At 41.8% G+C, this 13268-nt stretch overlaps 1 protein-coding gene across 1 annotated transcript in view; it reads left to right on the top strand.

Annotated features, from left to right (window-relative positions):
• Nucleotides 1-10369, top strand: part of MPPED2 (metallophosphoesterase domain containing 2) — a 207912-nt gene extending 197543 nt beyond the window's left edge. Inside the window, exon 7 of the mRNA XM_003254365.3 lies at nucleotides 5898-10369. Coding sequence (XP_003254413.1) covers nucleotides 5898-5965 — 68 coding nt within the window. The 3' untranslated portion in view covers nucleotides 5966-10369. The remainder of the gene's footprint in view (nucleotides 1-5897) is intronic.
• The last annotated feature ends 2899 nt before the right edge of the window (nucleotides 10370-13268 follow it).

Genomic DNA, 13268 nt, shown 5'->3' with positions numbered 1-13268 from the left:
CCAAATTAAAAATGGGTAAAAAGTTGAATAAACACATTACCAAAGAGGATTTATGGATGGCAAATAAGCATAAGAAAAGATTTTCGACCTTATTAGCTACTAAGAAAATGCAAATTAAAACCACAATGAGATAACATTACATCCCTATTAAAATGGCCATTTAAAAAAAAGCCTGATAATGTCAAGTGCTGACAAGGATGCAGAGCAACTGGAATCCCCATGCATTACTTATAGAAATGAAAAATGGTACAGCCTCCTGGAACACAGCTTAGCAGTTTCTCATGAATTTAAAGATACATTTACAGGTGATCTAGCAATCTCACTTCTGAATATTTACCCTGGAGAGATGATGACTCATGTCCACTCAAAAACCTGCATACAAATGCTTATTGTATCTCTACTTATAATCACCAAAAACTGAAACAATCCAAATATCCTTCAGCAGGTGAAGGGATAAACAAATAGTTACACATCCATAAAGTGGAATACTACTCGGTAATAAGAAGGAACAAACTATTGGTACACACAACAGCCTGGATGAATCACAAAGACATTATACTGAGTGAAAGAAGACACTCTCAAAAGATATGTTCCACTTGTATGATATTCTCAAGAAAACAAAACTATACTGATCAGTGGTTGCCAGGGGCTAGGAGGGGGCAAAGCATGACTACAAAGGAGCAGCACAGGGGAGTTTTTGGGGCTGACAAAATTGTTTTGTATGTTGATTGTGGTAGTGGCTACACAAATCTACACTGTGTTAAAACTCAGAACTGCACACCAAAAACAAGTCAAATTAACTGTACATTAACTTTAAAAACAGGATAAAATTAAACACATTTTAAAAAATGATCTCACCAAGAAGCCATTCTAACTTATGATAAACAAGGCATAACACCCCAGAACTCTGGGACTCCTTAAATGTAATTTGTTTGTTTATTATTTATTGGACAAATGTCTATTGAGCACTACCTATGCGTTCACATTGTTTTAGGCACAGAGGATGAAGTTCTAAACATAACAAAAACTCCTGGGAGGTCACATTATAATAAATAATAACTATATACTATGTCAGATGATATACATACTCCGGTAAGCAAGACAGGAAATTGCAGGAGGTGGTGCCAAACCATCCCTGGACAGAGCTGATTTGGTTTGAGATGAAGGGAAGGGACTTTTCCATGGAAAATCTCTCACCCAAGGCCAAGATGGAACTCTGGTCTGAAAATCCTATGAGTTGGAGGCATGCTTTAGGCCTGGATGACAAAGCCAAAGTCACCTAAAGACCACAGAGACTGTCCAGGATGTAGTGAGAGCAGAGATAGGGTTGTCTATTAGGAAGGACACAGAGGGTGGGACACTGGCTGTGGGCTTCCAGTGATGTCATGAGTACCCAGCAGGTGTGGTGAAGAGGCAAGACTCTGACCCACATGACTCATAGTTAATTTGAGAAAGAGAAACAACTGTCGATGAGAGGTGATCTCCAGATTGGGCACAAATTGAAGGTTCCCAAATACAAGAAGTGAATGTTCAGGGAAGTAGTGGCTGGGAAGAACCCTAGGATGGAAAAAGGCCAGCAAGAGGAACAGAGGGAAGACTAGAACCAAGCTGACAAAATGCCAGGACCCAAGCATAGAAGGCAAGATACCGGATAAAGTGTTTGGAAAGAAGATAGCGGACACACTTTGCCTTAAACCCTGAGCACAATTTAAAATAGGCACTTCCTCCTCAGATATTGCTGCTTCCTTCCTCCTAGTTCAGTGACTGCTCCTTGAGTCTATCTTGGAGGTGAGCAAACCTTAGGTGGGGAGCATGAATACTCCCTCCCATCTGTCTCTCCATTACTGTCTCACGCTCCTGAGCTCCAGCTCAGGGAAATCTAAGGGAACCTGTCCCCTTTAAGAACCAGTGGCTTGCAGGGACTGGCTTCCTGCCAGGGTAGAAAAGTAGAGCAGGAGACATTTAAAGCCCTGTTTGAAAACTGTCATTTTTCCAACAACCTCAGATGGGGTGATTAATCAAGAAGCAATTCCGGAGAGAAGCCATCTTCTTTACCTGCTTAAATCTCCCAGGTTAAGTTGTATTTTAAGCCCTGGCTTATTTTTAGACAAGTTTGTTGCTGTTGCCTAACCCTATGTTAAAGTAATTATTGTCTGCGAAGGTCACACAGAGTTCAGTGGAACTGAAAATCTCACAGCCTTTGGTATTAATGGGGTGAGCAGCCTGTTCAGGGCCTTTTCCTTAAAGAGACAGACCGGTGAGAACGGTCAATAAGGACAAAAACGCATTTGACATTTCAGGAGAGAGAAGGCTTATTCTTTTTGTGGCTTCTGGCAAAGACCCCAAAATCAAACAAAGAAACCATTAGAGGGGAGTCAGTCGCTATCTTCTACATGCCAGTGCTCAAAAAATGTTGTTGAATTTGTTATATGAACTCAAGTGGGAAGTTAGAAATTCAAAGTGGAAGGAAGAGAAATAGTATAGTTTGAACACCTACCATACACCAGGTGCTTTACATAATTACCTTAATTCTCACATCTACTTCTTTGAAGTAGTTATATGTACTGCTATTATATGTACCATTGCAGATGAGGAAACTGAGGCTTAGAGAGGTAATTTGCTCTGGATTACACACTTACTAACTGGCAGAGCCAGGATTAGCATCCAGGTTGGTGTGACTAGAAAATGCAGACCCTTTTCATGTGACTTCCTGAATCACATTAATTTAAAGCCTAATGTTGGGGCTTTAGATGTGAAGGTAACTGGGGAGGTTGAATTTTTCAATTTTTTAATAGATATTTGATTCTATAAATATATATTATGAAATTCATTTCAAACAACACTTTTCAGTTTGGCTTCTATGTTGATTGGAAAATAATGAGAACTAATAGTTGACTTAATAAATGCCAGACATTGAAGCAAAATGACATGATCTTATTGAATCCACACATATACACATATGATTAAACATTTAGAAACATACACAATCATTCCATTTTACAGAGAAGAAAATTGAGGCTTAGAGAATTCTTGTTCATATATCACAGACAATATGTGGTAGAGCCAGGATCGGAACCCAGGCATTTTTATGTGAGAGCCCACTGTCCTACCAACTGTTTCATTCAGAGACCATGGCTTCTCCTGCCTGCCCCACCAACTGATAAAGTTAGGTACCTGGCCCAGATTTCCTCAATGACGAACCTGAGGGCTGGTCTACAATCACGTCCAAAGTACAGAGTGTATGAGCAGTGCAAGACAAAGGCTGAAATAACCACACCAAAGAGCAGTTAGCCTTTGTCTTTTAGGCCATTCAGCAAAAAAGCTTCTGAGCTTCCCTCCAGAGGGAAGCCACTTTATAAAGGGAGTTGGGGCCCAAAGCCACAGGGACTGTAGTTCAGAATCAATTCCCTAGCTTCTTTGAAGCCCCTAGACAGTTCCATCTCTTCACTTCTGGAATCTGCAATCCATCTGTGGCCTGGTTGTGGTATGTTGTTTAATGGCAGCAAATTTCTTCCATTCCAGGATCCAGGCACTATAATTTTGCCACTTCTCCTGTCGGGGATTAGAGTCTATTTCTCCATACGTTTGAATCTGGGCTGGTGGTGTGACTTGCTTTGATCAGTTCACTTCCACCTTCTTTGAATGCTGCCCTGAGACCACGATACAAAGAAACTGATCTCATTGACTAGAAGATAAGAGGCCCCATGGAAGAGAAGGGAGGTGCCTTAGCCAACAGGTAGCACCACTGCCAAACATGTGAGAGGGGCAGCCATCTCAACCTTTGGGCCCAGCTGACCTTGCAGCTGAATGCAGCTGCCAGGCAAAACTGGCACAGCAACCTTGGAGCCAAACCAAAGAATCCTAAAAGATATAACAATAAGTTGTTGTTTTAAGCCACTAGGTTTTGGGGTACTTTGTTACACAGCAAAGGCTAACTGAAACAGTCTTTCTTTGAAGTTCAGAGCAGCATAAGGGTGCACTCTTGGTTGACATACTTCAGCGCCTGCCACAGGGCAATCAATGGCAGTGATATATTCTCCAGACTCCGGCCTCCATTACCATAAACTCCTCCAAGGACCAAAGGATGGTTTCAGGGATTTTTAATACTTTGGCCAACATAAGTGGACACCCAGACTATTAGGCTGTCAACATTTGAGGCCTAGAAAAAGTATTGTAACTTTTCCTTAAAGAGACAGACCGGTGAGAACAGTCAATAAGGACAAAAACGCATTTGACATTTCAAGAGAAAGGAGGCTTACTATTTTTGTGGCTTCTGGCAAAGACCCCAAAATCAGACAAAGAAACTGTTAGAGGGGAGTCAATCACTATCTTCTACATGCCAGTGCTCAAAAAATGTTGAATTTGTTATTTGAACTCAAGTGGGAAGTTAGAAATTCATATTTCTGGCATATTTTAAAAGAAAGCTGAGAATCAAAATTAGTAAATATCTAACTGAATGTCTGTGAGATGTAATAAATGCCAGTTAGATGCCTGCATTTCAACACTTATATACTAAATGTATTTAATGTGGACCGTTATTCTTGAATAGATTATATAAGAGGCTTTTTTCCTAAAAGGCAAGTGATCTGGGGCCCATGAAGACATTGAGTAGCTGTGGGTATTTTGTGTGTTGATGGGCTTGGGAACTCTGTGTATTCGGCCATTAACTTGTACTCTGATGCCCCAAATTATTGCTGTGTTATGTTATCTGGTCTTTAGGGTGAACATTAGCTGTGAGGTTCCAAAAACTCTCCACCTGAGTCAGTTTCTGAAAAGGCTAACACCTGCCTCAGCCTCTCAGAGACTCCTTGATCCAGAGTCAAGGCAACCAAATTGGGCAGAGTGACTATAGAAAAGTAACAATATATTTTCTAGAGAAGGAGAAGATTGTAGACCGGGCGCGGTGGCTCACGCTTGTAATCCCAGCACTTTGGGAGGCTGAGGCGGGCGGATCACGAGGTCAGGAGATGGAGACCACGGTGAAACCCCGTCTCTACTAAAAATACAAAAAAAATTAGCCGGGCATGGTGGCGGGCGCCTGTAGTCCCAGCTACTCGGAGAGGCCGAGGCAGGAGAATGGCGTGAACCCGGGAGGCGGAGCTTGCAGTGAGCCAAGATCGCGCCACCGCACTCCAGCCTGGGTGACAGAGCGAGACTCCGTCTCAAAAAAAAAAAAAAAAAAAAGAAGATTGTAGTGGCACAGTGTATGACAGGATATGTAAATGAAGCCATTCAGGATTATTAAATTTTTCATTGGTTAATTGAGAATTATTTTAAACCTAAATCCCACCTGAGGAAAGGAAGCAGGGAGTCCCCGAATTTCTGCCCATCAGAATAGTAACCACCAGCACACATTTTATGAAAACATAGAAGCAAAAGGTGGCATAGCAGCTTAGCAGGGGGACCACAAAGAATTCCTATTTCACATTAACACTCAGTAAATAGACAATCCCCAGGGCATCATTTTCAAATATAAGGGTTGGACACTTTTGCCTGAGTGGAGCTCTTAGTTTGGTTCTGCGGGTGACCACACACACTATGTTCCACCTCATATCCTATCTCTTGTAGTTGGGAATATACCCAGCCTCAGTCAAGGCTCCTGAATTCAGTCTAAGCTGTCAAAAGGCTCTGTTGGAGGAAGAGGTCAGCCTTCATCCCTAGAGGCCACTAAACTCATCAATCACTTTTGCAAAGCAACTGCTTGGTGGAGGGGCCTTGTTAAAAGCCAAGATTGCTCTGAACTTAATCTAATACAGTTGGTCCTCTAGAGAGGTGCTGAGGGGTTGTTTATGAGAATGGGAAGGTAATCAAGACAACATCAGAGAGAAAACTGAATAATTTAGGTCGTGTTCATCTCTCTCTCTCTCCCCCTCTCTCTTTCTCTCTCTCCCCTTTAGTAAACCCTGTGAGCATCTCCAAGGCACTGAGGACAAAAATATGTTCTCTGCCTTCAAAAACTTCCTAGTCTAGAGGAAACTGGCATAGACACAATTAATTGATGATCTGATGAATTAGCATTGTGTGAGCTACAATCCTGGCATGAATCAAGAACTAGAGAGGCACACAGGAAGGAAGGAAGATGCCTCTCCTTGGTGAAGACAAGGCATGAGGAGGAGGGGACAGGGAAGCTCACCTGGTGGACAACAGGCAAGGCAGCGGAGGAGGGCTCTGCTGGAAGAGGAAACAGACTGGGGAGGTGGGGCCAGTGCATAAAGGGCCACTGCAAGAACGGGTTGTAGGAGAAAAGGAAAGACAGATCAGTCACTGATGACCCCCTCCACCCCAGGTCTGCAGACAGAGCTGATTCCTTCTCTAAGCCTCAGCATCCCCTACCGACAAACAGTCCCTCCTGCTCCTTCTCTCCCAAGTCCTCTAAACAACTTCATGCCCAAACCACAGAGAGAACATTCTCAGGCCTAAGGCAGGCCTTCCCAGCACAGAATGTTTGGAGCCCTCTGTGAGAGAGCGGCTGGCCCCCTTAACTGTCCCCCTTCCCTCCGGGAGCCAAGGCGGGCACTGTGCACCTGCCCCTGAATTGTGTGCAGCAGTTGCCGGCCTGGAGCTGAGTGACACAGCAGGTGCCTCCAGCCTGAAGACAATTCCATATTTCAATGGAGCGTCGCCACCAAAGCTTATTATCTAGGGCAATAAAGTTTAGGATTAGGGGGATTCAGGATGATTGTGTGATTCTCCACAAAGCTTATCTTCTAATAGACCAGCTGCTTTATTAGGCCGCCCCCACCCACACCAGGCCCTTCCCAAAGCATCCCAAGTCCCAGGCAGCCGAGGGGGGCCTTGAAGGCGGCAGTGGTAGACAGCTGGGGGTATCATATCACCCTCAGTCTCCATCTGCGAGTATTAAATTACGAGCGGCTTCCAGCTGGGCACACCCCAGCTCCCACCTTCCTCCCACAAAGCCAGCATCATCGTCAGGCATCTGCCAAGGACACGATGTGGCCGCCTCTCCCCTGCTGATCCCCACCCTTGAACTCTAAAAGGGCCAGGTCTGGGTATTTACTTGCTATTAGGGCTGTCACTGTCACACTGTGGAATGCAGTGGAGTGGAGGCCTGGAGAGAGGGGGGGACCATGGAAATTTCTGTTGCAAATGGGGTTTTCCTGGGACTGTTCACTATAAACAAAAAAAGAAGATGGAAACATGCACCACAGAACCTCAAAGAAGCTGGCATGCTTACCAAGCTCCCACATATTTCTCCCAAAATGAAATTCATTAACCATTGAGTGTTCTGGGGACCACCCCCACATGCTCCCCAATCCCATTGCTCAGTTCCTTTTCTGATGGGAGCAGAGCATGGGATGGTGTCTCTCCAACCCTGTGTGGTCAGCAGCACTGAGGCCACTCTCGTTTCCTATCCCTCCCTGACAGTCTCCTTTATCCTCAGCCCCTGACAGACTATCTGTTCAGAGTAGGAATTTATCAATAAGTATTGATAAGCATGCCGAAAGGAATATGGGGGACTGGGAATATGCCTGAAACATAATGAATGTTTCAAATAAATGAAACGCTCTGAAAATGGAATTTTCAAAGATTCTGACAAGCACACAGCATCTGCTTATGGATTTTAGGAAAACTTAGTCATAGAATTATTCAGAGTTCACATTTCAGCCATGGGGATGTTGTGCGCCTGTTGACAGCAGAGGTCCCTGTACAAGTTTGTTTTTTACTGTGTCTGTGTGTCATTCACTAAAGAGAGAGTGTGGCTTAGATGCTCAGAGTAATTAATTGTAGTATTGAGATAATAGTGGCTTTGAAATCCAGCTATGCTTATATACGTGCATGCTGTGCAGTTAGATGCTCCTGGGTTCAGATCTGCTTCCATCACTACCAACTACGTGGCCTTGTTTTCTGATCTGCAAGCCATGGATTGTATTGCTTACTTTGCAGGACTGTGGTAAAGGTTAGGCATATATGAGGCAAGTGCAATGCCCAACATTTGGCAGATGCTTAATAAGTGTTGGCTATTATTATTACTACTACTACTACTATTGCTTTTGCTATTGCTATTATGTGTGACCTATATAATAATCCTATTAATATGAGTGATGGCAAGAATCATGGACTATGCATCTAGCATAATCAGGAGGGTTTGACTGTTGTGAATGAATTCAAGGGCAGGACAAGCAGTGACAAGAGTTACTGAAGTTCATCTGATCTGAGTTCTGTTCATTCATTTATTTGGGATCCAAATTCTGAACCCCAACTCCGTGCTAAACACTGTTCTAGGTGCTGGGAAAACAGCAATATGTTAGTCTGTTTTTGCTGCCATAAAGGAATCCCTGAGATTGGGTATTTTATAAAGAAAAGAGGTTTATTTAAATCACAGTTCTGCAAGCCTAACACCTGGTGGAAGCTGCCAAGGCTTACAGCTTATACCCTCTGAAGCAACACCCTAATCTATACCTTGAGCCAAGACTGGAATTGGAGCTGCCAGGATGCAGGAAGCAGTGTCCCAAGGAAGTGCAGAGCAGTGGGGTACTGAATGTGGCCCCCCAAACCATTCTTTTCTCCTAGGCCTCTGGGCCTGTGATGGGAGTGGTGGCCTTGAAAATTTCTGAAATGCTTTCAAGGCCTTTTTCCCATTGTCTTGGTTATTAGCACTTGGCTCCCCTTCAGCCATGCTAATCTGTCTAGCAAGTGGTTGCTCCACAGCCCACTCATATTTCTCTCCTGAAAATGTTCTTTCCTTCTCCACCGCACAACCAGTTTGTGAATTTTCCAAACTTTTATGCTCTGCTTCCCTTTTATTTATAAATTTCCCAGCCTCAGATATTCCTTTATAGTAATGCAAATGGACTAACAGAAGCAACGAATAAGAAGGGGTCCTGGACCCTCTACAACTCATCTTCTATTGATAAAGAAAGAAAGAAGAAAAAATGAAAATAAGTTAGAAAACTCAAATTTTGATAAACTCTATGAAGAAAATAATCAAGAAATGGGATAGAAGTTAGCTGGCATGGCAGGGTGGAGTGGGTGAGTAACATTAATGAGGGTGACTACAGAGAAACTTTCTGATAAAAAACCCTGTAAGTAAAGGTCTAAGTGATGTGGATGAGGCAGGCACATGAAGACCTGGGAGAAAAGTGTTCAGGCAGAGAATATAGCAGGTACAGAGCTTTTTGTATAAGAAGGTAGCAAAAAGGCCAGTATGGCCAGAGAATAGAGGAAGTAAGGAGAAAGATAGGGGATGAGGCAGGTGCTAACTCATCAACATCCTTGCAGGCCTTGATGAGAGTTAGGATTTCATTATAATTGCAATACGAAGACAGTGGAAGGTTTTTTGGGGGGTAGGGGTGGCGAATGACATGATTGGATTGATATGTTGGAAAAGCCCATCTGGCGACTGTGTTCAGTAACAGTGCACTTGCGTGAAGATCCCTCACAGCAGCAGACAACACAAATGCCCCCTCCCACCTATCATGAAAATTTGGAAAGCCAAGCCAATAGGAAACTGAAGCTACAAAGACCCAGCCCCTGGAAAGCAATATAAACAAGACCAGAAAAATCATGTGTTGAGGACAAGTTCACATTGAAGTAAAACCATATTGACATTGACTGCATTCCCTACCTGCTTAGGGGTTTTGCTTCACCTAAACTAGCACCTTGGGAATCTGTAAAAGCTTACAATTTGAGAAAAGCAAGAGATGACACCTGATTATCCTTTGAATTGACTTCCATGTCTGTGGCTGTTTTCCCTAAGTTCCTGTCCCTTACACACACGTTACAAAATTTTGTCTCAATTCTTTGCTTTTAAAGGATTTGACTTTAACAAATTCACATTGGGCACTTGCTTAGTAGGAAAGGAAATAAGTGACTCTCATCCCCTATGTTATAAAACTTTTAGGAGTATTATACACAGGCACATACAGGGTACACTGGTATGGCTTGTCATTTTGTGACAAACTCTTGTCAGTTTGTGGTCTGGTGGAAAGCATATGGAATTAGCAATCAAGAAAGGTGAGATTTAGTTCTGGCTCTGCTTCTAACTAGCAATGCAAACTTGGACAAGAGATTTATTCTTTCAAGTCTCAGTTTCATCTTGTCATATGGACATAGAGTGACACTTCCTTTAAAAAGAAGTTGGGTATCCTGGCCAGGCGCAGTGGCTCATGCCTCCCAGCACTTTGGGAGGCCGAGGCGGGTGGATCACAAGGTCAGGAGATCGAGACCATCCTGGCCAACATGGTGAAACCCTGTCTCTACTAAAAATACAAAAATTAGTTGGGCATGGTAGTCCCAGCTACTCGGGAGACTGAGGCAGGAGAATTGCTTGAATCCTGGAGGCGGAGGTTGCAGTGAGCTGAGGTCGTGTCACTGAACTTCAGCCTGGTGACAGAGCGAGACTCTGTCTAAAAAAAAAAAAAAAAAAAAAGAAAAGAAAAAAGAACTTGGGTATCCTAAACATGGTTGAGAATCAAATGCAATTAAAAAAAATCCTCCTCAAAGACTAAACTAGATATTTAATACACATTTTAAAATTTCCTAGCGGTACTAATAGGAACGGTCCTCTCTCCATACCTGCTTTGTCATACTTCACAGATGTTGCTAACAAACTTGGTTATTGATTCCTGAACTCACTACGTAACATTACAGAGTAGAAGCAGATTCAAAGTGAGAAAGATTCTTGTGCACTAACATCAAGGAAATGAGATTACATGTCTCTGTGTATTGGGAGTGTCTTTGTTTTTTGTAATCAGCATATCTAGCATGTAATAGGCACTCAATGTAGACGTTTGCTGAAATAAAATTGATGCTATCAATTGTCACTTTTTTTTAAGGCAGAAAACTCAAGGATTCAAATAGAATTAAATGAATGTCTAGGTCAGTTAGGGCAAGGGCAAAGAAACTGAAATGTCTTTTTCCTAAAATCATGGTAGTAAAATACACAACCAAGTATTAATCTTGTACCCCAAAGAAATAGATTATGGACAATATGCTCTATTTTAAAAGGCAAGGAAGCCTTTTATATGTCTCAGCAATAAACTCATTTAGATTTTTAAAATGTGAACTGTCAATTTTCCAGAAAATAGAGCTGTCTAGAATAAATTATTGTTTATTTATACAGAAATATTTATTGGTCGCATACTCTACACTGGGAAAAACAGGTATGGCATAAACAGACAAAATCCCTTGCCCTCATAAAATCCACATTCAATTGGTATAGTTAGAAACTAAGCAAGTAAACATGGAAACGCATAAGAAATTTACCTCAGAATGTTGGTGACTGAGGGTGTCATTTAATAAAACCTCATAAGTCCATCTGAGGAATAATTAGAAAATTAAATGTAAATGTGTTTCAAAGTTAAATGCACTCTAAAGATGTAAAGGTTTATTAAGTAATAAAATTTATAAAGAAAACTGTCAGTTACTCATGTTCTTCTGATTTACTATGTATCATTTGTGCAAAAGTAACTGCGGTTTTTGCCATTACACTAATTTGAAAAATAAAGTAAGTGAAAAAATCAAATTGCAGCAGTATGTAGTGTAGTATACATATATAAAGTATGACTTCACTCTTGATTATGTATTGAACATCTCTTCAAGGGCTCTTGCTTAAAAAAACACATATAATGTTTTATTTTATTTTATTTTATAAGGGACTTGTATTGCTATTGTAATTTAAGTGTTTCTAATACAAAAAAATAGTCAGTGGAATGTTCATGGGCCTCCATAAATAGGCGTGTGTGTGTTCAAAAGAATCAGAACGTGTGTAAGATGGCAGCCATTAAACATGAAAAGTCTGCTGTATCCAGCTTGGGTAATGAGGTAGAGAGAAAAATTCATCAAGATGAACTTGGAGATAATTCCTTTAGCACAGAAGGCAGAAACGTTAATTGATGGATGTGATGCCCATGCAGGACAACACATTTAGCTCCCGAACATGACAGCTTCAGTTGGCCAAAGTAAAAATGAAATGAAATGAAATGAAATGAAATGAAAGCCTCCTGAATTGAGGTATTGGGGAAGAAGAGAGAGATGACTTTATTGGATACCAAAGAACTATTTTTCATTCATACAAGAAGCTAAATCTAATTGGGAAATATCATAGTCATGATCCTTGGGACAAAAATCAGGACAGGATCTCCCTTTTCTCTTTCTTCCTTTGTATCTTTTAAAAACTATTGTTATTAAATAATTCAGGCCAGGCACAGTGGCTCATGCCTGTAATCCCAGTGCTTTGCGAGGTTGAGGCAGGAGGATTGGTTGAGGCCAGGAGTTCAAGACCACCCTGGGCAACATAGTGAGAGCTCCTCTGTACAAAAAAAAAAAAATTTGATAGCCTGGAGTGGCAGTACGTGCCTTTAGTCCAAGCTACTTGGGAGGCTGAGGCAAGAGTATCGCTTGAGAATGAGAGTTCAGGGTTATCATGAGTTATTATTGTGCCACTGCACTCCAGCCTTGGTGACAGAATAAGACCTTGTATCTGAAAAAAATTAATGAATTTAAATAAATAAATAACTTCACTCAAGGTGAAGTATAAAAAGAAACAAGAAAGTTATCTTTTCATGAGAAGCTATTTCCCTTGGAAAAAGCTACACAAATCTATGCTTGTGTTTTCTTAGGTGGATGACTTGAGAAACATGGTCATGATTTTAAAGATCATAGTCAAGGTGAATAAATCTTACACTGAACTCACCCTGAGCCTCACATTACTACAGAAGAAAACAAATCTTCCTGATCCTGACAAATCCAAATTGAAGACTGCCTGCCTAGACAAATCCCAGCTTATCAATCAGGCGGCTGGGAGGAAGCTAATCCAAGCACTGGACCCCTGCACCCCAGCCTGCCTGGCATTCACTGCTCTCTCTTTTGCTCTATGCTTCTCTCCTCTGAGTACACAGGTTATTCAAATGGTGTGCCCATTTTAGACCAGCAGACAACCCAAACAACCAGAAAAAAAAAAAAAAAAAAAAAAAAAAAAAAAAAAACAGGCAGAGGTGAGAAGAATGCTTACAGTGTTTATGAACCAAATTCAAGATGTTTTCCTCCCAACAATTTGCATTTGCTTGGGGCAAAAGAAACTGACCCTAAAGGATAAAAGGGAGGCAGAAGTTAAACATAGCTGGGTTTAAGCTCAGACTCGGCTCTGTGCTAGCTGTGCAACATTGGGGAAGTTACTTCATCTCCTCTGGCCTCAGCTTTCTCTTCTGTGTATTGGAGATAATCATACCTACCTGGGCATTATGTGAAGATTAAGTGAGAAAATGCAAGTCAAGGATTTGGCACAGCTTGTCACATAGTGAGCACTC

The sequence above is a fragment of the Nomascus leucogenys genome, chromosome 15 (genome assembly GCF_006542625.1).
Source record: "Nomascus leucogenys isolate Asia chromosome 15, Asia_NLE_v1, whole genome shotgun sequence".
NCBI classification, from domain to species: Eukaryota; Metazoa; Chordata; class Mammalia; order Primates; family Hylobatidae; genus Nomascus; species Nomascus leucogenys.
Note: the sequence above shows the minus strand (reverse complement) of the source record. Positions and strands in the feature narration are given on the sequence as shown.